This window comes from Lissotriton vulgaris, chromosome 10, assembly GCF_964263255.1.
Source record: "Lissotriton vulgaris chromosome 10, aLisVul1.2, whole genome shotgun sequence".
In the NCBI taxonomy this organism is placed as follows: domain Eukaryota; kingdom Metazoa; phylum Chordata; class Amphibia; order Caudata; family Salamandridae; genus Lissotriton; species Lissotriton vulgaris.
This window is the reverse complement of record NC_141698.1, coordinates 10,278,352-10,297,989: the sequence shown is the minus strand read 5'-3', so window position 1 is coordinate 10,297,989 and position 19,638 is coordinate 10,278,352. Positions and strand designations below refer to the sequence as shown.

The 19,638-nt window shown below is 51.7% G+C and overlaps 1 protein-coding gene across 3 annotated transcripts in view; it reads left to right on the top strand.

The window, feature by feature from the left end:
* The window catches only part of FGD1 (FYVE, RhoGEF and PH domain containing 1), a 221,591-nt gene that overhangs the window by 135,289 nt on the left and 66,664 nt on the right, over positions 1-19,638 (top strand). For all 3 annotated transcript variants that reach the window (XM_086940178.1, XM_086940179.1, XM_086940180.1), the window contains exons 4-5: positions 7,606-8,152; positions 18,343-18,432. In XM_086940178.1, the coding sequence (XP_086796304.1) occupies positions 7,606-8,152; positions 18,343-18,432 (637 nt within the window). The remainder of the gene's footprint in view (positions 1-7,605; positions 8,153-18,342; positions 18,433-19,638) is intronic.

The following is a 19,638-nucleotide window of genomic DNA, read 5'->3' as shown; positions in this document are numbered from 1 at the left end:
TGGCAGAGTACTGCTGAGGATTCCGAGGGTGTCCTGGCTGAGTACTGCTGAGAGATCTGAGGTTCTCTTTACTGTCCTAGCAAAGTACTGTTGAGGAATCAGAGGGTGTCCTGGTGGAGTATTGTTGAGGCATCACAGGGTGTCCTGGTGACGGATCAGAGGTACTCTCTACTGTCCTGACCCTGGCGGAGTACTGCTGAGGAGTCAAAGAGTGCCCTGGCGGTGCATTGCTGAGGGAGCAGAAGTACTCTCTACTGTCTTGACAAAGTACTGTTGAGGCACCAGAGGGTGTCCTGGCAAATTACTGTTGAGGCATCAGAGGGTGTCCTGGCAGAGAACTGTTGAGGCATCAGAGGGTGTCCTCGTAGAGTACTGTTGAGGCATCAGAGGGTGTCCTGGTGGAATATAGTTGAGGCATCACAGGGTGTCCTCGTGGAGTATTGTTGAGACATCAGAGGGTGTCCTGGTGGAGTATTGTTGAGGCATCAGAGGATGTCCTGGTAGAGTACCAATGAGGCATCAGAGGGTGTCATGGTGGAGTATTGTTGAGGCCTCAGAGGGTGTCCTGGTAGAGTACAGTTGAGGCATCGGCAGGTGTCCTAGTGGAGTATTGTTGAGGCATCAGAGGGTGACCTGGTGGAGTACTGTTGAGGCATCAGAGAGTGTCCTCGTGGAGTACTGTTGAAGCATCAGAGGGTGTCCTGGTGGAGTATTGTTGAGGAATCAGAGGGTGCCCTGGTGGAGTATTGTTGAGGCATCAGGGGGCATCCTAGTGGAGTATTCTTGTGGTATCAGAGGGTTTCCTGGTGGAGTATTGTTTAGGCATCAGAGGGGGTCATGGTGGAGTATTGTTGAGGCATTAAAGGGTGTCCTGGCAGAATACTAGTGAGGCATCAAAGGGCATCCTAGTGGAGTATTGTTGAGGCATCAGAGGATGTCTTGGCAGAGTACTGTTGGGGCATCAGATGGTGTCCTGGTAAGGGATCAGAGCTACTGTCTGGGTAGAGTACTTTTGAGGCATCAGAGGGTGTCCTGGTGAGGGATCAGTGGTACTCCTCCTGTCCTGGCAGAGTACTGCTGAGGATTCCGAGGGTGTCCTGGCTGAGTACTGCTGAGAGATCTGAGGTTCTCTTTACTGTCCTAGCAAAGTACTGTTGAGGAATCAGAGGGTGTCCTGGTGGAGTATTGTTGAGGCATCACAGGGTGTCCTGGTGACGGATCAGAGGTACTCTCTACTGTCCTGACCCTGGCGGAGTACTGCTGAGGAGTCAAAGAGTGCCCTGGCGGTGCATTGCTGAGGGAGCAGAAGTACTCTCTACTGTCTTGACAAAGTACTGTTGAGGCACCAGAAGGTGTCCTGGCAAATTACTGTTGAGGCATCAGAGGGTGTCCTGGCAGAGAACTGTTGAGGCATCAGAGTGTGTCCTCGTGGAGTACTGTTGAGGCATCAGAGGGTGTCCTGGTGGAATATAGTTGAGGCATCACAGGGTGTCCTCGTGGAGTATTGTTGAGACATCAGAGGGTGTCCTGGTGGAGTATTGTTGAGGCATCAGAGGATGTCCTGGTAGAGTACCAATGAGGCATCAGAGGGTGTCATGGTGGAGTATTGTTGAGGCCTCAGAGGGTGTCCTGGTAGAGTACTGTTGAGGCATCTGCGGGTGTCCTAGTGGAGTATTGTTGAGGCATCAGAGGGTGACCTGGTGGAGTACTGTTGAGGCATCAGAGAGTGTCCTCATGGAGTACTGTTGAGGCATCAGAGGGTGTCCTGGTGGAGTATTGTCGAGCTATCAGAGGGTGTCCTGGTGGAGTATTGTTGAGGCATCAGAGGGTGTCCTCGTGGAGTACTGTTGAGACATCAGATGGTTTCCTGGTGGAGTATTCTTGGGCATCAGAGGGTGTCCTGGTGGAGTATTCTTGAGGCATCAGAGGGTGTCCTGGTAGAGTACCAATGAGGCATCAGAGGGTGTCCTGGTGGAGTACTGTTGAGGCATCAGAGGGTGTCCTGGGGGCGTATTGTTGAGGCATCATAGGGTGTCCTGGTGGAGTACTGTTGAGGAATTAGAGGGTGTCCTGGTGGAGTATTGTTGAGGCATCAGAGGGTGTCCTGGTAGAGTACTGTTGAGGCATTAGAGGGTGTCCTGGTGGAGTACTGTTGAGGCATTATAGGGTGTCCTGGTGGAGTATTGTTGAGGCATCAGAGGGTGTACTGGTGTAGTATTGTTGAGGCCTCAGAAGGTGTCCTGGCGGAGTACTGTTGAGGCATCAGAGGGTGTTCTTGTGGAGTATTGTTGCGGCAATTAGAGGGTGTCCTGGTGGAGTACTGTTGAGGCATCAGAGGGTGTCCTGGCGGAGAACTGTTGAGGCATCAGAGGGTGTCCTAGCAGAGTACTTTTGAGGCACCAGAGGGTATCCTGTTGAGAGATCAGAGGTACTCTCTCCTGTCCTGGCATCAGAGGGTGTCCTGGCAGAGTACTGTAAGGCATCAGAGGGTGTCCCAGTGGAATATTGTTGAGGCATCAGAGGGTATCCTGGCAGAGTGCCAATGAGGCATCAAAGGGTATCCTGACAGAGTATTGTTGGGGCATCAGAGGGTGTCCTGGTGGAGCTTTGTTGAGGCAACAGAGGGTGTCCCGTGGAATATTGTTGAGGCATCAAAGGGTATCCTGGCAGAGTACTGTTGAGGCATCAGAGGGTGTCCCCGTGGAGTATTGTTGAGGCATCAGAGGGTGTCCTGGCAGAGTACTGTTGAGGCATCAGAGGGTATACTGGCAGAGTACCAATGAGGAATAAAAGGGTGTCCTGGCAGAGAACTGTTGAGGCATCAGAGGGTGTCCTGCCAGAGTACTGTTGAGGTATCAGAGGGTGTCCCGGTAGAGTGTTGTTGAAACATCAGAGGGTGTCCTGTCAGAGTACTGTTGAGGCATCAGAGGCTGCCAGAGTACTGTTGGGGTATCAGAGGGTGTCCCAGTAGAGTATTGTTGAGACATCAGAGGGTGTCCTGTCAGAGTGCTGTTGAGGCATCAGAAGGTATCCTGGCAGAGAACTGTTGAGGCATCAGAGGGTGACCAGGCTGAGAACTAATGAGGCATCAGAGGATGTCCTGCCAGAGTACTGTTAAGCCATCGGAGGGTGTCCCGGCGGAGTATTGTTGAGGCATCAGAGGGTGTCCTGTCAGAGTACTGTTGAGGCATCAGAGGGTATCCTGGGGGCGTATTGTTGAGGCATCCGAGGGTGTCCTGGCAGAGTACCAATGAGGCATCAGAGGGTGTCCTGGCAGAGTACTCTTGAGGCATCGGAGGGCATCCTGGTGGAGAATTGTTGAGGCATCAGAGGGTGTCCTGGTGGAGTATTGTCAAGGCATCAGAGGGTGTCCTGGTGAGGGATCAGATGTACTCTCTAATGTCCTGGCAGAGTACTGCTGAGGAGACGGAGGGTGTCCTGGCTGATGAGAGATCAGAGGTGCTCTCTACTGTCCTAGCAAAGTACTGTTGAGGCATCAGAGGGTGTTCCGGTGGAGTATTGTTGAGGCATCAGAGGGTGTCCTTGTGAGGGATAAGAGGTACTCTCTACTGTCCTGACCCTGGCGGAGTACTGCTGAGGAGTCAGAGGGTGTCCTGGCAGTGCACTGCTGAGGGAGCAGAGGTACTCTCTACTGTCCTGGTGGAGTATTGTTGAGGCATCAGAGGGTCTCCTGGCACAGTACTGTTGAGGCATCAGAGGGTCTCCTGGTGAGGTATCAGAGGTACTCTCTACTGTCCTGCCGGCTCCCTGAGGTGCAGGTTACTCTTATTGCAGCAGTCCTATCACAGTGATCCTCACACTCTCCTCTGGTGGTCCGGCAGGTGCAGGTGCACCTCTGAGGCAAGAGATCCAGTCTTGTGTGGGGCATCACCGGCTCTGCTTGATTTGCCCCCCCCCCCCATCTATGGTAGAGAGACCCTGTTTGCAAGTCTAAAGGTGCCATGTTCTTCTATCCAGGAGATTCACAGCAGGCGATTCCAGGGACACCCTTACAAGGGGATCCCAACAATGGTACTACTAAGGTATGAATTGCAGGAGATTCCAGACCTGCCAGCTCACACCGTGCCATGTGTGTCACACCGTTTCGGCTCACTTGACCCGGTCACCCGGTGGAGAGTCGAAATCACACGGTGGCTGCGAAACGATCTGCGAACGACTGTCAGCAGTGGAATTTCAGCTCGACTTCAGCAGCAGTAAGCAGGGTAAACAACGTTTACAACAAAACATTTTACCCGCAGGGAGTTGTAACAACCGCGTTTTAATTCCACATACCATTACTCCTCAAGTCGTAACAATGACTTGCGGAGGGGGGAGAAGGTGTTGGATTTAAAATCCAACAGCTTCCCTAATGTCCGCACAGAGTGGAATTGGAATAGTAAATTGAGCTATTCCAACCTCCAGCGCCCCCCCTGCGCAAGAGGTTGTCACGACTTGCGGGTAATGGTATGTGGAATTACAACGCGGTCGTTGTAACAACCGCGTTGTAAGTCCCTGCGGGGTAAAAGACTGCGGGATAACGAGGCATATTCATAAGCAGCCAGTGTCCATTATGAGGCGTGAGAACACCCCAAGACATCGGCGACAGCCTCCATGACCCTCTGTGTCTTTGGGAGGGAGCGGGGGGCTTGGTGAGGGCAGATTTCTTCTTAGGTAACTCTTGACACAAGGCCCGCCCCCTCCTCACACAGTGAAAGGAAGTTAGGATTTTGTCTTAAGGTTGTCTTAAGTCTGTCTTTGTTCTGTCTTAAGTTTGTCTTAAGTTTGTCTTAAGTCTGTCTTAAGTCCATCTTAAGTCTGTCTTAAGTCTGTATTAGGTCTGTCTTAAGTCTGTCCTAAGTTTGTCTTAAGTTTGTCTTAAGTTTGTCTTAAGTCTGTCTTAAGTTTGTCTTAAGTCTGTCTTAAGTCTGTCTTGTTTGTCTTAAGTCTTTCTTAAGTCTGTCTTAAGTTTGTCTTAAGTCTGTCTTGTTTGTCTTAAGTCTTTCTTAAGTCTTTCTTAAGTCTGTCTTAAGTCTGTCTTAAGTCTGTCTTAAGTCTGTCTTAAGTCTGTCTTAAGTTTGTCTTAAATATGTCTTAAGTTTGTCTTAAGTCTGTATTAAGTCTGTCTTGTTTGTTTTAAGTCTGTCTTAAGTCTGTCTTTTTAAGTCTGTCTTAAGTCTGTCTTAAGTCTGTCTTAAGTTTGTCTTAAGTCTGTCTTAAGTCTGTCTTAAGTTTGTCTTAAGTCTGTCTTAAGTTTGTCTTAAGTCTGTCTTAAGTCTGTTTTAAGTCTGTTTTAAGTCTGTTTTAAGTCTGTCTTAAGTCTGTCTTAAGTCTGTCTTAAGTCTGTCTTACGTTTGTCTTAAGTCTGTCTTAAGTTTGTCTTAAGTCTGTCTTAAGTCTGTCTTGTTTGTCTTAAGTCTGTCTTAAGTTTGTCTTAAGTCTGTCTTAAGTCTGTCTTAGGTTTGTCTTAAGTCAAACTTAAGACAAAATCCCACCTTTACTACTACTAAATGCCTTCTGTGAATACCAAAAGTAGTAAGTTTAGGATTTTGTCTTCAGTTAGTTCTGTGAATCGGCCCCATGGATCCCACCTGAGGAGACCCTGAGGAAGAGATCTCGGGGAGATACTAACGAAACAGTAACAGCAAGGGGACTACTGAAGAGTGGATCTCCATGAGAATGCAAGCAGTGGATCCCACCAGGAAACACTGAGGACTATGTCCTAATCAGGCAGATCACCAGCAGAGGATCCCACTCGGGGGAATCCAGAGGGATCGACCATAACCAGGGGGATTTCAAAGAACCGTTTACACTCTCAGATTTACAGAATCTGACCCCACAAAGGCACGTCCTGAGAAATCTTCCCACTAAAAGAGACCCAGAGGAACAGGTTCCTTCCAGCAAAGTGCAGAGTGTTAGATGCCATCGGTGATAGGCTGAAGGACAGATCCCAGGGAGATCCTGAGGATGTGATCCCAATAAAGTAAGTACTAAGTGAAGTATCTCAGGGAAATTACAAGCAATCGATCCCACCCGGGGAGATCCTAAGGAATAGATTGTAACCAAGAGGATTGCAAGCTATGGATCCCACTTGAGAAGTTCCAGAGTAGACACTATCCAGGGAGATTCTCGGTGTAACAGCAAGCCCAGGGAAATCCTGAGCCATGGATCCCAATGAGAATAGATCTGGATTGTGAACATAAGGAGGAATGGATTGCGTCCAGTGTTTGCTGAAGAAATTCTGCCTCAGGCGGGCCCCGGAGGAGGGCCTGAGAAACTGGTCCTATCCGTGGTGGTCCTGAGGAACAGATGCCAGCAAGAGAGATCCTACAAAGTAAATCCCGTTCAGGAAGATCCCATAACAAGAACACACAGGGAGTTCCACAGGAATGGCTCCCATCCAGATAATCCTGGCGTACAGATTCTGTAGAGTGAGTTACTCTGCAATAGATCTGACCGGGAAAGATTTGGCCGAATGGGTTCCACTCTGGGAGATTTAGAGGATCAGATCCTAGCCAGGAATCCAGAGGAATGAATCTGAGGCGCTTGTGTAAGGCTGTGATGTCTACAGTTCATCATGTAAAGCAGTTCATTTCCATTTGAGGTCCTCGGTCCCAGATCCAGGGCTCCTTTGAAGGTGTTTGATGTCCCGTTGGGCTGATCTGATGGACTGTACATCAGACGGAGAGACAGTAATACTGATCTGGGACCTGTTAGAAGCTGGGCTGCAGTCTTTTTGTGCTGATTCAAGTTTGTACAACCGGTAAACATCAGGTGACGGAGATCCAAGACCCTGTTTAAAGGTGGTTTGATGTGTTGTCGGCTTCGCTCCTCGTATCTTGTATCAGACGAGGGGCAGGTGATACACTTCTGAGGTCTTGTTTGCAGGTGGTTTGTTACCTTATTGACTTTACTCCATGGATGTACGTCTCATGGACATCACAGAGCTTGGCTTGTGCCTTCTTTGGCAGGGGTTTGGTGTCGCATTTGATTTATCACGTTAGTTTATCTCACATGGACATTTTGGTTCACAGCCCAAGAGGAGGTTTGAAGATACCTTTGACCTTGTTTAAACTTGCTGCAGGTGTTTGTCTTCAGTGGAGCTCCTACAGGTGGTTTCTTGGTGCGGGCCATCATCTCCCCGGAATGAGTGCCCCTCATGAATGAGCATAGGGTGATGCACAGACCTCCAGAAGAACCTCACATCTGTCTCCATGCCTTGGTGGCACTCATCCCTGTAGGACCTTTTTTGGAGCCAAGTCATCAGACGCTGAAGCCCAGGAAGGCTTCGGCCGAGGCTCGCCCCTCATGTCCACTCTTGAGTTCTGCTTACACTTCTGGTCCATTGCTATGTGGCTGTGCTAGGTTGGTTTGGCCGGGAACCTAGGGCCCTATTCAGAAAAGTAATCTGAGACAAAATCCTAACTTTAGTACTCCTAAATGCCTTTTGTGAATACCGAAAGTCGGAAAGTTAGGATTTAGTCTCAGATTACTTTTGTGAATCGTGCCCCTAGATCTTTCTGTTCCCCCTACTGGGTGCCAGATTCCTTCTCCCCAGGGGATCCGTAACATAACACACTGATTGGTTTCTTCTTCTTCTTTTCACAGGGAGCCCATAATCCTGGGGGTGGATCGGAGCGCCCTGTGCCCCAGCCCCGGGACCGACTCGACTCTGGAGACTGGATCCAACAGCGACGCCTCGCAGGCCAGTGGCCCACCGGAGCGGCGGGGCTCCCTGGAGTCCAGCTGCAGCCTGGGTGAACATCTGCACAAACTGCTGGACATGGCGGAGCTCCAGGACCCCCCGGAGCGGGGCGGGTACACCACGGACAGCCTGGAGCGCCGGCACTGCTTGAGGGCCTCGGCCGCCCTCCCGGCCCATGATGGCGGTGGGAAGGTGGCCAACCGGGACAGCGGCATAGACAGCATCAGTTCACCCTCCTACAGTGAGGAAATTTGCTTTATCAGTGGGGAGCAGGCGCTGGACGCCAAGGACTCCGAGGACTGCTCCGAGCAGGCAGCGGGCACCACCGCACTACCCATCCTCACCCGCAAAAGGCGCTCCATGCGGGACTCTGAGCTGGACAGTGACCTTGAGGAGGGCAGCGCGGATGAGGCCGACGTGCACCAGATACAGAGGCTGGACTCCTGTGAGGTAAGGACCCCCTGCTGAATGCAGGGGAGGAGGGAAGGCAGTGGAACCTGGAGCTGTGGAAAGTGCAGTGACCACACTGTGCTACAGGAGTCGCCATGCAGTGGTTTGGCCAGGCCACGCCCCTTGAGGGGTTGTGCAAGTTGCAGTTCTGACACTGTATGCTAAGGGTTGCTGTTGGTACCACTGGTGAAACAGTGCTGTGCCGGTGTTGTGCGATAGATGTACCTGTGGCATAGCGATGCTGTGGGGCTACCGCAGTCCTGAGCTGGCACTGCAGTGGTTCACTAGTGAAGTAGGGGTACAGTAGCAGTTCTCTTGAGGCATAGTACTCTACCAGTGCTGTGGGTCTCCTGTGGTGCTGCAGCTTTGCAGAAGGAGTAGGAGCTGTGCTGAAGTGCTGTTGGAGTGACGTCAATGTGGTGCATTCACCGTGCTGTTGTGATTGTGTAGCAAGGCAGTGCTTCATGTTGAGAATTCCCATATCGATTCTGCAGCGGTTCTGTTGTGGCCCCGCTGCAGTGGTCTGGTTGCGGTGCCGCAAAGGAACTTTGGTCATAGCGCGTGTGTGTACTGCACTGGTGCTGTTGATCTGTTGCAGTGCTGCTGTCACGCTGCACTGGCCCAGTAGCCCTGTGTTGGTGGTTTCTCCTGTTCCCTAGCAACAGTACCAGCTACTCTATACATTATATCCTTAGAGGTAGCTCATTTCCTATAGTTGTGCAGTTTTGTTACTATTAAATATAATAAAACACATGTATGTGTGTCTGCTGGGGATGTATGAGGGTCCTGGTTGACTTAATGCATGGACCTGAGTCCTTTGGCAAACCGGTGAGAGTCTGCAAGGTTCACTGCCCCAAAGATCCGAAACCTACAGAGCCACAAGCAGTGCAATCTGGAAAGTCTTTTTTTCCAAATGATGAATGGAAAAGGATGAAAGACTGAGGTCATGGTGCAGAAGTAGCTTGACATGGAGGATGGACTGCTGGCAGAATCAAAAACAGCTTTAAAAACAGTGGCAGAACATGTATGTTTATGTATTCTGAAAGTTTCACCTGAAAAAACACACAAGATACTGTACAATTGTAAAAGCATTGGTACCAAAAATCCTGTTACAGGTTGAACTCAGAGAGGGTTTCGGCGTAGCAGAAGCCTACCTTCCAGTCACCCAGTGCAACGCAGGTCTCGCAGAATCTAGTAAATGTATCTGTTCTCACAGCATGAGTTGTCTCAGCGTTTGCTTCTATGATGCTGTGTTGTGTTTTCAGAGTACTTCCCACTCAGAACTATTCTGAGAGTAATTGAAGAGACTGTAATTTTCACCCAAAGGGCAGCGGGAGATTTTCCAGCGTAGTTTACATCAGTGTTGACTAATGTGTTTGCAGTTTGTTTGCTTTTCTCCTCAAGTGACATTAACCAGAACAGCATCTAATGTAATATGTAATATTACAGCTTGTAGTTTGTTAACGATTTATGGGTTTACGCTTCTCCCTTGTAATCAGAGGTTTTGGTGTTTGGTGAAATATTTCAAATGTGCTGGTGGTCTGGTTGTAATTCCAGAGTGAGGTAAGGAAGCCCCAAAGGGGATTGATAGCTTGTTTTTTCCTTCACCATTAGCAGCAAAGAAATGGCATTGAAGATTTAGGCCCCTTCTAAAAGCAAAAGGGGTTTGTCTGCATTTATAATGTGCCAGTTTTGTGAAATCAAATATCGGATCTTGTTGCTTCGTTTGGGGGAAGTGTTCACAGTCCGTGCATCGGTCATGTTTCAATGTTGTGTGCACTATGCAAACGGCACCATGGATAACCCTGTCCAATGCTTTTTTGAAGAGAAAATCAACATTCATATAAAATACATCATTTGTTATAACTGATATTTCTCTGAGGCCTCAGGAACTGACTAAGGGCAAGTTATACAACTGTTGTTACTAAGTAAGGTGTGCGTGCAGTGGGATTACTGTTCAGATTGGTAAATATTTACCTGAATTTCCTGGGGGCGGTGGTTTCCTGCCCTACAATGATTCAACCAGGTGTGGCATGTGAAACTCGTTTAACTAGTGTCTGCTAACAAACTAGGCGATAGACATCATCTGAGTAAACTTTCTAGATAATTAAATGACACCTGTAAGGATTCACTTGGTCTATTGATGTTGTGTATAACGATTAACAAGATAAGAGAGACTTTCAAAATTTACCACAAACAGATTCGCCAGGGTAGAGATGAAAGTAGCTCCCATTGCTGTCCCTCTGGGGTTTAGAAATTCAAAAAATGCTTTTGCCTGTGGAATGTTAATGCACAGGGATTCCGTTTGTAGGGTAATATGGACATTGTCATTCTGATCAAAGGTGAAGTCTCCAATTATTTTCATCATCTGAGTTGAATCTTTGAAAGGTGCTGCTGTAGGTTTTACACGCGGTTTATTGGCGTGGTTACTGTTTTTGGCCTCTGGTTTCAGCAATAATTGATCCCCTGAAACAAGGGCTTTAACTGGCCAATTTAACATGTTTCCGGTCTCTTGGTCAGTATATAATGCTGTTACTCTGGGATCAAAGTTGTTTAAGAATGTCATTACTTGTAAATTCTTGTTCCAACCCAGATGTAATGAGTGTTCAAACCAGTTTCTGCAGTCCGCTGGTAAGCGCTGGAAAGTTTTTGTAATGATCGTCCGGTACCCATGATACAAGAATGGAACTGTGTTTAAAGGTCCAATGTAATATCGTATCCGGGCCAGTGGCCGATTACACTCTCGACCTTTCCCGTTAGAGGCTACTTGGTCTTCAACTTTGCTCTGGAGCAGGTCAAGAATGAAGCTTTAGGCTTCAGCATAATCAATTCTCAACAAGGAAGGAAACACGAGAGAGTGCTTGAAAATAAGAAAAGTGCTCTTAGGCAGAGTTGTGGATGTGAGCTAGCAAACGAGGGTACAAGCCGCCCCAGGCGATATCGCGGTGCAGCATCATTAGTTTGAAGTCGGCTTAGGTTGCCCAATATTATTCATGACCTGGAAACAAACATTTCATGAATCTGTATTGGTTGGCAAAGTGAGGAACCTGGGAGTGCCCCATCGCCGTTTTGTCTCTTGCCGCCATCTTGACAGAAACGCTGGCCCACAGCTCACACGAGCAGTCATGCATCACCCAATTTCCAAAGCGCCACAAAGCTCCAACTTTACCTGCTGCTGTGGTGGTGGCCTGGGTATTTTACTGGAAAACATTCAATGTTTGACATTTCGTTTTAGATAAATGTATTCTAACTAAGCTGTTTACTGATCCTACTTCATCGATCCCAGTCAGTGTTCGATCTCCTGGTTAATATTTCACCGCTCGCTGAGGCTCATGAGAGACGGAGAGAGCACAGGTGCAACCTGTGGGATTTGATGAGTATTCATAGTCTGCTGCTGCTCTGGAGCTGTAGAGGTGCTGTAGTCCTGCTCTGGCAGTGCTGTGGGGCTGCAGTAGTTTGAAGAGGTGCTTTATTGCTGCTCTAGTTGAATTGTAGTTACTGCAGTAGTCATACCATAGCAGTGCTGCGGTGTTATGATGCTGTACATGTGCTGTGGTGGACCTGGAAACACATTGACCTGGTTTCACAGCAGTGCCTCCTTTGAGTGCCGTAGCAGTGCCGTACTTGATTCTGTGGCTTTGCTTTTAAAGGCGCTGCACAAGTGCTGTGCTGAACCAAATGTACTGATCTGAACATGGCTGTTACAGTGCTGCCGCCCTGCTGCCGCCCTGCTACCCTGGTGATACCAAATAGCTTTTCAGTTGCTTTGCTGTCGCGGTGCAGTACCGGAAGTGGTAGTCCTGACGCACCGCGTTAGAGTGAGTGCATTTGATTTGTAGCTGTGCTGGAGTGCTGGCAGTGGTGGTGCTTTTGTAATGCAGTTCCAGTGCTGTTGCTGTACTGTGGTGGTGCAGGTGCTGTGCGGAGACGGTGATGCAGAAATGCTGGAGTGTTGATGTGGTGGTAATACTGTGCTACTGTATCCATGCCGTGCTGTAGTGCTGTTCTAGTGATGCTGTAAACCTTTCGTAGCGCTTCTGAGTGCATGGTATCACCATGCCATTACAAATGATTATTAGTGCTGTAGCGGTGTATTGAAGGTGGCGTAGCAGTTCTGCACAATGCTCAAGCAGTGCTGTGGGGGTACTGCAGCATTCTTTTACAAGTACTGGGGTGGTACTCTAGAAGTCAATTAGCAGTCCTGGAAGCAGTGCTGAAGTGATGCCTTTATGTGTGCTGTGGACATGCTGCACAGGTTCTCATGCTGCAGCTGTGCTGGAGTGGTCGTATCGGTATTCTGTAGCAGTGCTGTTGCCGGCTGCTTTACCCTGGTGGTGCTGGTATTGTGCATGTCTCACAGTGATGTTGTGCTATAGCTGTGCTGTCCTCTTGTAGGCGTGCTGTTGTGAGATTGTGACAGTGCTTGAGTTTTAAGAAGCAATAGCGCCAAGAAGCACATAGTGCCAATGATAATCGATGGTCCTGGTAGACTTGGACCTAAGGGTAATTGGCCGCAGTGGAGCACGGGTCGAATACACTAGGCAGACAGCTGTCCTTCCCGTTCAGGGTCTGTACCCTCAGACTGAACAGGGTCTGGCAGTCCAGGACTTTGGGGGGGGTCCACAGCCCACCACCAGGGGGCACACTATGCCTGTGTTATGTAGGGGTCTGCCTGGTGCAGGTCTCCTGTCCTCTGTCTCTGTGACAACCTGGCAGCACCTCCAGGGGGCGCTCTTCTCTCAGAGCGGGTAACCCCTGACCCACTGGTCCTCCCGCTGTGGATGCCCCCGCATCCTGCACCTTACTCTCCACCTGGGCCCTCATACTCTCCACCTGGGAGCGGTACCCTCAGATCTGTGTGTTATGGGGCGCACTGGGCGTCTGCCCCTTCAAGCTCCTTTCTCACTGGGGAACGCCTCTGTTTTATGCTGGCCTTTCCTCTCCATCTGTTGGGGAGAACCCGAACCACCCTTCTTGGGGTCACTCCCAGGTACCTTCTGGCACACTCTGGTGCTGATCCACAGGTCTGCCCCCTCCCAAGCCCTCTGGGTACAGTGAGCTGTGAACCAATGAGGGACAGGTGCCACTCGGTAAAGCAGTCCCTCAGAATGTGCTCTTTCATCATCAGATTATAAAGTCGATCCATCACAATGATTCACGTTCAGTGCCTTATCAGATGCGTCCACATGAGAGAGGACACAGCCTTTCGGCTAGAGCGGTCGACCTCGGAGCTGGGGAACCGGGTTCGAGTCGGAACCGGGTTCGAGTCCCAGCGGGGGCGCTCAACATCCTGTGATTCTGGGCAAATCACTTAATCTCCCCCAGGACTACATGCATACATAGGGCCACCTCATATGCTGCAAACCACTTATCAATGACAGCCCCACCACATTACACCAGGTCTTTGGGTGCTTGGGCCTTTACCTCTTCTAGGCACTTCACCGTCACTGCCAGCATCACAACTGGACCCAGAGGCCGTCTTTGCCTTCAGGTCCAGTTCTTTCTGGCTACCTTCATGGGCCAGCAGGGGCTTTCATCCTTCAAGGCCAGGTCTAGATCCTTCTCCTCCAGGGCCAGTGCAATTTTCTTTTCTTCCAGGACAGGGGAGGCAGTTGTGGTTTAAGGTTTCTATCAGCTTACCTGTCCTCCAACTCTGATTGGGCCACGCTGGGGGTGGGCACACTGCTCTCTGCTCTGGACAAAGCAGGTGACCTGGGTCCTGTGGGCACCTCCACTGACAGAGGGCCCACCCCAGGGTCATTGCCCTCTTTGTCCCCCTCTGCTTCCGCCTCCCCCTGCTCCTGTGTGATGGACTGCACACCCACACTTCCTGCCGTGCTCTCAGGGGTGCCCAGGACTCCTCCTTCTTGGACCCCCTTCCAGCTCCAGCCCTCTCTCCTCACAGGGCCTACTCAGGTGTGTCATGCTGAGGCGCTCCATGCTGCTCAGATCCCTTTTCTGTCTTTAACAAACCACAGCTGCAAAACAGAAGGCTATGTGTGGAATTTAGAAAAAATGCAAAAAAGGCCAATTAAAGATCGAAAGTTCATTTGAAAACTAAGTAAATTTTAAGGTCAGATTGCAAAATTCGTTTTTAGGTCAAGCCTAGCGCAGCACGCATGCGCTGTCTAGGAGAGGGCCTCTTGGAAACACTCAAGACTTTCAAAAAGCTTGTGAGGTGGTTGTCACGTTCTATTGGCCTTTGCCTGTGGCTTTCAAAAATGAAAGCACGCAAATGGCAAAAGGCGGGTGCATGTCCCGCCTTTTCGCTAAACGTTCACTTCCATGGCCTTTGGGTCTTGAGCGAGCAGCATCGCGCCGGGTGCCAGCTTCATTCCTGAATCATGTTACTCATTAACCCAGCACGTTCGCTTTCACTTTCACGACCGCACTTGTTTAGCCTGCCTAACAGGCAGCGCAGAACTCGTGTAAATATGAAGGGAATGTGCTTTCAAGAGCAAAACTTCTAACTGTACGAGCTCGGAAACCAGGTTCCATTCACAAATGTTGCTTAATAGGGTGTGATTTTGGACAAAGCATTTAATTTCCCTACATGCAGCAAAAATACATGTGTCCTGGACTGCAGATAAAGTATTTCTGTTGAAGTTCCCAAATGCGAGACCTATTGGCTAGGCCCATGCTTGTTTGATTTTAACCTACATCACCGAGTGGCACTGCAAAACTCAAGCCTGGATCCCACCGCTGAACACTAATGTCAGAAACTGGGTTACTAGTTGGGGGAAGACCCCCCCACCCCCTCAAGTAATATTCAAAATTCTTGTCAGGGTGAACACTTGGGGTCACTAAACTAACCTAAGCTCACACCTCCGGTTGTGGTGCTGTAGCAATGCTCTGGTGGTGCTGCGTGGGTGCAGAAGTAGAGCTGCTGCAGTGATGTAGTGATGCTGTGGGTATGTTGTGGTGATGGAGCGGTGCTCGGGTGCTGTAGCTGAGCAGTGCTGTATATGTTGTAGTGTGTGTATGTTTAGTGGTGATGTGGCCTAGAGTTGTGGTATGCAGCAGTGCAGATGCTGCTGTGCACTAGTGCTGTACAGGTGCTGTACCAGCGAGTAGTAATGCTGCTTTGTTATGGTCTAGAGCAGTATAGGTGCAGTAGCAGTAAGTGGTAGTGCTGTAGTACTCCTCTTGTCGCACTGCACCAACGCCAGAGTGCTGCTACTGCAGTGTCCTGGTGGTCATGTAGTCTTGCCGGCTTAACCCTTCCGTAGTGCTGTTGCTCCACGTGTGCCTTACATTTACCGCTGTAGCCCAGCTGTGTGTGATAGCAGTGCTCTCACCGCGCTCTAGGAGTGTGATAGCAGTGCTGCTGCTGTGCTGTAGGTGTGTGATAGCAGTGCTGCTGCTGTGCTCTAGGTGTGATAGCAGTGCTGCCGCTGTGCTGTAGGTGTGTGATAGCAGTGCTGCTGCTGTGCTCTAGGTGTGTGATAGGAGTGCTGCCGCTGTGCTGTAGGAGTGTGATAGCAGTGCTGATGCTGTGCTCTAGGTGTGTGATAGCAGTGCTGCAGCTGTGCTGTAGTTGTGTGATAGCAGTGCTGCTGCTGTGCTCTAGGTGTGTGAGAGCAGTGCTGCTGCTGTGCTCTAGGTGTGTGAGAGCAGTGCTGCTGCTGTGCTCTAGGTGTGTGAGAGCAGTGCTGCTGTTGTGCTCTAGGTGTGTGATAGCAGTGCAGCCGCCGCGCTCTAGGTGTGTGAGATCAGTGCTGCTGCTGTGCTCTAGGTGTGTGATATCAGTGTTGCCGTCGTGCTCTAGGTGTGTGATAGCAGTGCTGCCGTCGTGCTCTAGGAGTGTGATAGCAGTGCTGGCGCTGTGCTCTAGGTGTGTGATAGCAGTGCTGCTGCTGTGCTCTAGGTGTGTGATAGCAGTGCTGCCGTCACGCTCTAGGTGTGTGATAGCAGTGCTGCCGTCGTGCTCTAGGTGTGTGATAGCAGTGCTGCTGCCACGCTCTAGGTGTGTGATAGCAGTGCTGCCGCTGTGTCCTAGGAGTGTGATAGCAGAGCTGCCGCGGCGCTCTAGGTGGGTGAGAGCAGTGCTGCCGCAGTGCTCGAGGTGTGTGATAGCAGTGCTGCCGTCGTACTCTAGGTGTGTGATAGCTGTGCTGCCATCGTGCACTAGGTGTGTGATAGCAGTGCTGCCGTCTGCTCTAGGTGTGTGATAGCAGTGCTGCCGCTGTGCTCTAGGTGTGTGATAGCAGTGCTGCCGTCACGCTCTAGGTGTGTGATAGCAGTGCTGCCGTCGTGCTCTAGGTGTGTGATAGCAGTGCTGCTGCCACGCTCTAGGTGTGTGATAGCAGTGCTGCCGCCGTGTCCTAGGAGTGTGATAGCAGAGCTGCCGCGGCGCTCTAGGTGGGTGAGAGCAGTGCTGCCGCAGTGCTCGAGGTGTGTGATAGCAGTGCTGCCGTCGTACTCTAGGTGTGTGATAGCCGTGCTGCCATCGTGCACTAGGTGTGTGATAGCAGTGCTGCCGTCTGCTCTAGGTGTGTGATAGCAGTGCTGCCGCTGTGCTCTAGGTGTGTGATAGCAGTGCTACCGCCCTGCTGTAGGTGTGTGATAGCAGTGCTGCCGCCGTGCTCTAGGTGTGTTATAGCTGTGCTGCCGCTGCGCTCTAGGTGTGTGCTAGCAGTGCTGCCGTCGCGCTCTCGGTGTGTGATAGCAGTGCTGCCGCTGTGCTCTAGGTGTGTGATAGCAGTGCTGCCGCTGTGCTCTAGGTGTGTGATAGCAGTGCTGCCGCCGTGCTCTAGGTGTGTTATAGCTGTGCTGCAGCTGCGCTCTAGGTGTGTGCTAGCAGTGCTGCCGTCGCGCTCTCAGTGTGTGATAGCAGTGCTGACGCCGTGCTCTAGGAGTGTGATAGCAGTACTGCCGCCGTGCTCTAGGTGTGTGATAGCAGTGCTGCTGTTGTGCTCTAGGTGTGTTATAACAGTGCTGCCACTGTGCTCTAGGTGTGTGATAGCAGTGCTGCCGCCGCGCTCTAGGTGTGTGATAGCAGTGCTGCAGTCTCGCTCTAGGTGTGTGATAACAATGCTGCCGCCGTGCTCTAGGTGTGTGATAGCAGTGCTGCCGCCGCGCACTAGGTGTGTGATAGCAGTGCTGCCGCCGCGCTCTAGGTGTGTGATAGCAGTGCTGCCGTCTCGCTCTAGGTGTGTGATAGCAGTGCTGCCGTCTCGCTCTAGGTGTGTGATAGCAGTGCTGCTGCTGTGCTCTAGGTGTGTGATAGAAGTGCTGCCGCTGTGTTCTAGGTGTGTGATAGCAGTGCTGCTGTTGTGTTCTAGGTGTGTGATAGCAGTGCTGCTGCCGTGCTCTAGGAGTGTGATAGCAGTGCTGCCTCTGCGCTCTAGGTGGGTGAGAGCAGTGCTGCCGTCTCGCTCTAGGTGTGTGATAGCAGTGCTGCCGCCGTGCTCTAAGTGTGTGAAAGCAGTGCTGCCGTCGTGCTCTAGGTGTGTGATAGCAATGCTGCCGCCGTGCTCTAGGTGTGTGATAGCAGTGCTGCCGCCGTGCTCTAAGTGCGTGAAAGCAGTGCTGCCGTCGTGCTCTAGGTGTGTGATAGCAGGGCTGCCGCCACGCTCTAGGTGTGTGATAGCAGTGCTGCCGCCGTGCTCTAAGTGTGTGAAAGCAGTGCTGCCGTCGTGCTCTAAGTGTGTGATAACAATGCTGCCGCTGTGCTCTAGGTGTGTGATAGCAGTGCTGCCGCCGTGCTCTAAGTGGGTGAAAGCAGTGCTGCCGTCGTGCTCTAGGTGTGTGATAGCAATGCTGCCGCCGTGCTCTAGGTGTGTGATAGCAGTGCTGCCGCCGCGCTCTAGGTGTGTGAAAGCAGTGCTGCCGTCGTGCTCTAAGTGTGTGAAAACAGTGCTACCGTCGTGCTCTAGGTGTGTGATAGCAGTGCTGCCATAGTGCTGTAGGTGTGTGGTTGCAGCGCTTTACCGCTGGCAGCACCGCAGAGGTATATCAGTGCTAGTTGTGCCGGAGAGGTGCTGTGGCCTTACTATAGCAGCACTGGTGGCCTAGCACTGGGATGAAGGAGCATGCTGCCTCTACCCCGGGGATGTTCACGGTTGCCCCTAGTGCTGTTGTCGCCCTGTGAGAGGAGCGTGCTGCTCCTCCGTGCTGCCTCCACTCTGTAGGAGGAGCGTTCTGCAGTCTTGCACACCGGTGATCTGTTTGTCTTCTTGTCTCCATAGTGCACGACCCACCGGAAGGTCTTCCACATCGCCAACGAGCTCCTGCTCACCGAGAGGGCCTACGTGTCCCGCCTGCATCTGCTGGACCAGGTAAGCCCCTCCCCCAGAGAACATATGCCACCTCCCACATCAGGTGAGCCCCTCCCCCGAGACATGTGCCACCTCCCACATCAGGTGAGCCCCTCCCCCCAGACATGTGCCACCTCCCACTTCAGGTGAGCCCCTCCCCCAGAGAACATGTGCCACCTCCCACATCAGGTGAGCCCCTCCCCCGAGACATGTGCCACCTCCCACATCAGGTGAGCCCCTCCCCCCAGACATGTGCCACCTCCCACATCAGGTGAGCCCCTCCCCCCAGACATGTGCCACCTCCCACTTCAGGTGAGCCCCTCCCCCAGAAAACATGTGCCCCCTCCCACATCAGGTGAGCCCCTCCCCCAGAGAACATGTGCCACCTTCAATATCAGGTAAGCCCCTCCCCCCCAGACATGTGCCACCTCCCACATCAGGTGAGCCCCTCCCACACCAGAGAGCATGTGCCACCCCCACATCAGGTGAGCCCCTCCCCCCTAGACATGTGCCACCTCCCACATCAGGTGAGCCCCTCCCACACCAGAGAGCATGTGCCACCCCCACATCAGGTGAGCCCCTCCCCCCTAGACATGTGCCACCTCCCACATGAGGTGAGCCCCTCCCACACCAGAGAGCATGTGCCACCCCCACATCAGGTGAGCCCCTCCCCCCCAGACATGTGCCACCTCCCACTTCAGGTGAGCCCCTCCCCCCAGACATGTGCCACCCCCCACATCAGGTGAGCCCCTCCCCCCAGACATGTGCCACCTCCCACATCAGGTGAGCCCCTCCCACACCAGAGAGCATGTGCCACCCCCACATCAGGTGAGCCCCTCCCCCAGAGAACATGTGCCACCCCCACTTCAGGTGAGCCCCTCCCCCCAGACATGTGCCACCCCCACTTCAGGTGAGCCCCTCCCCCCAGACATGTGCCACCCCCCACATCGGGTGAGCCCCTCCCACATCCTGTAGCATGTGCCACCTTCTTAATCTGCTTCAGCCCCTTGTAACCTGACATGTCTTCGGCATCAAGTGGGCCCCATGTGCCCGTCTAACCAACCCGTGTGGGACACCCAAGTCCCTCCTCCAGGCCCCTGCGCCACCATGAATGTGATGGGGAAGCCCCCAAATGAACGTTACACATCTAACATAAACACTGTTCCCTCAGCCCTCTGGCAGCCCACACCAACCTCTCCTAAAACAAACTTTTCGCTCTCCTCACCT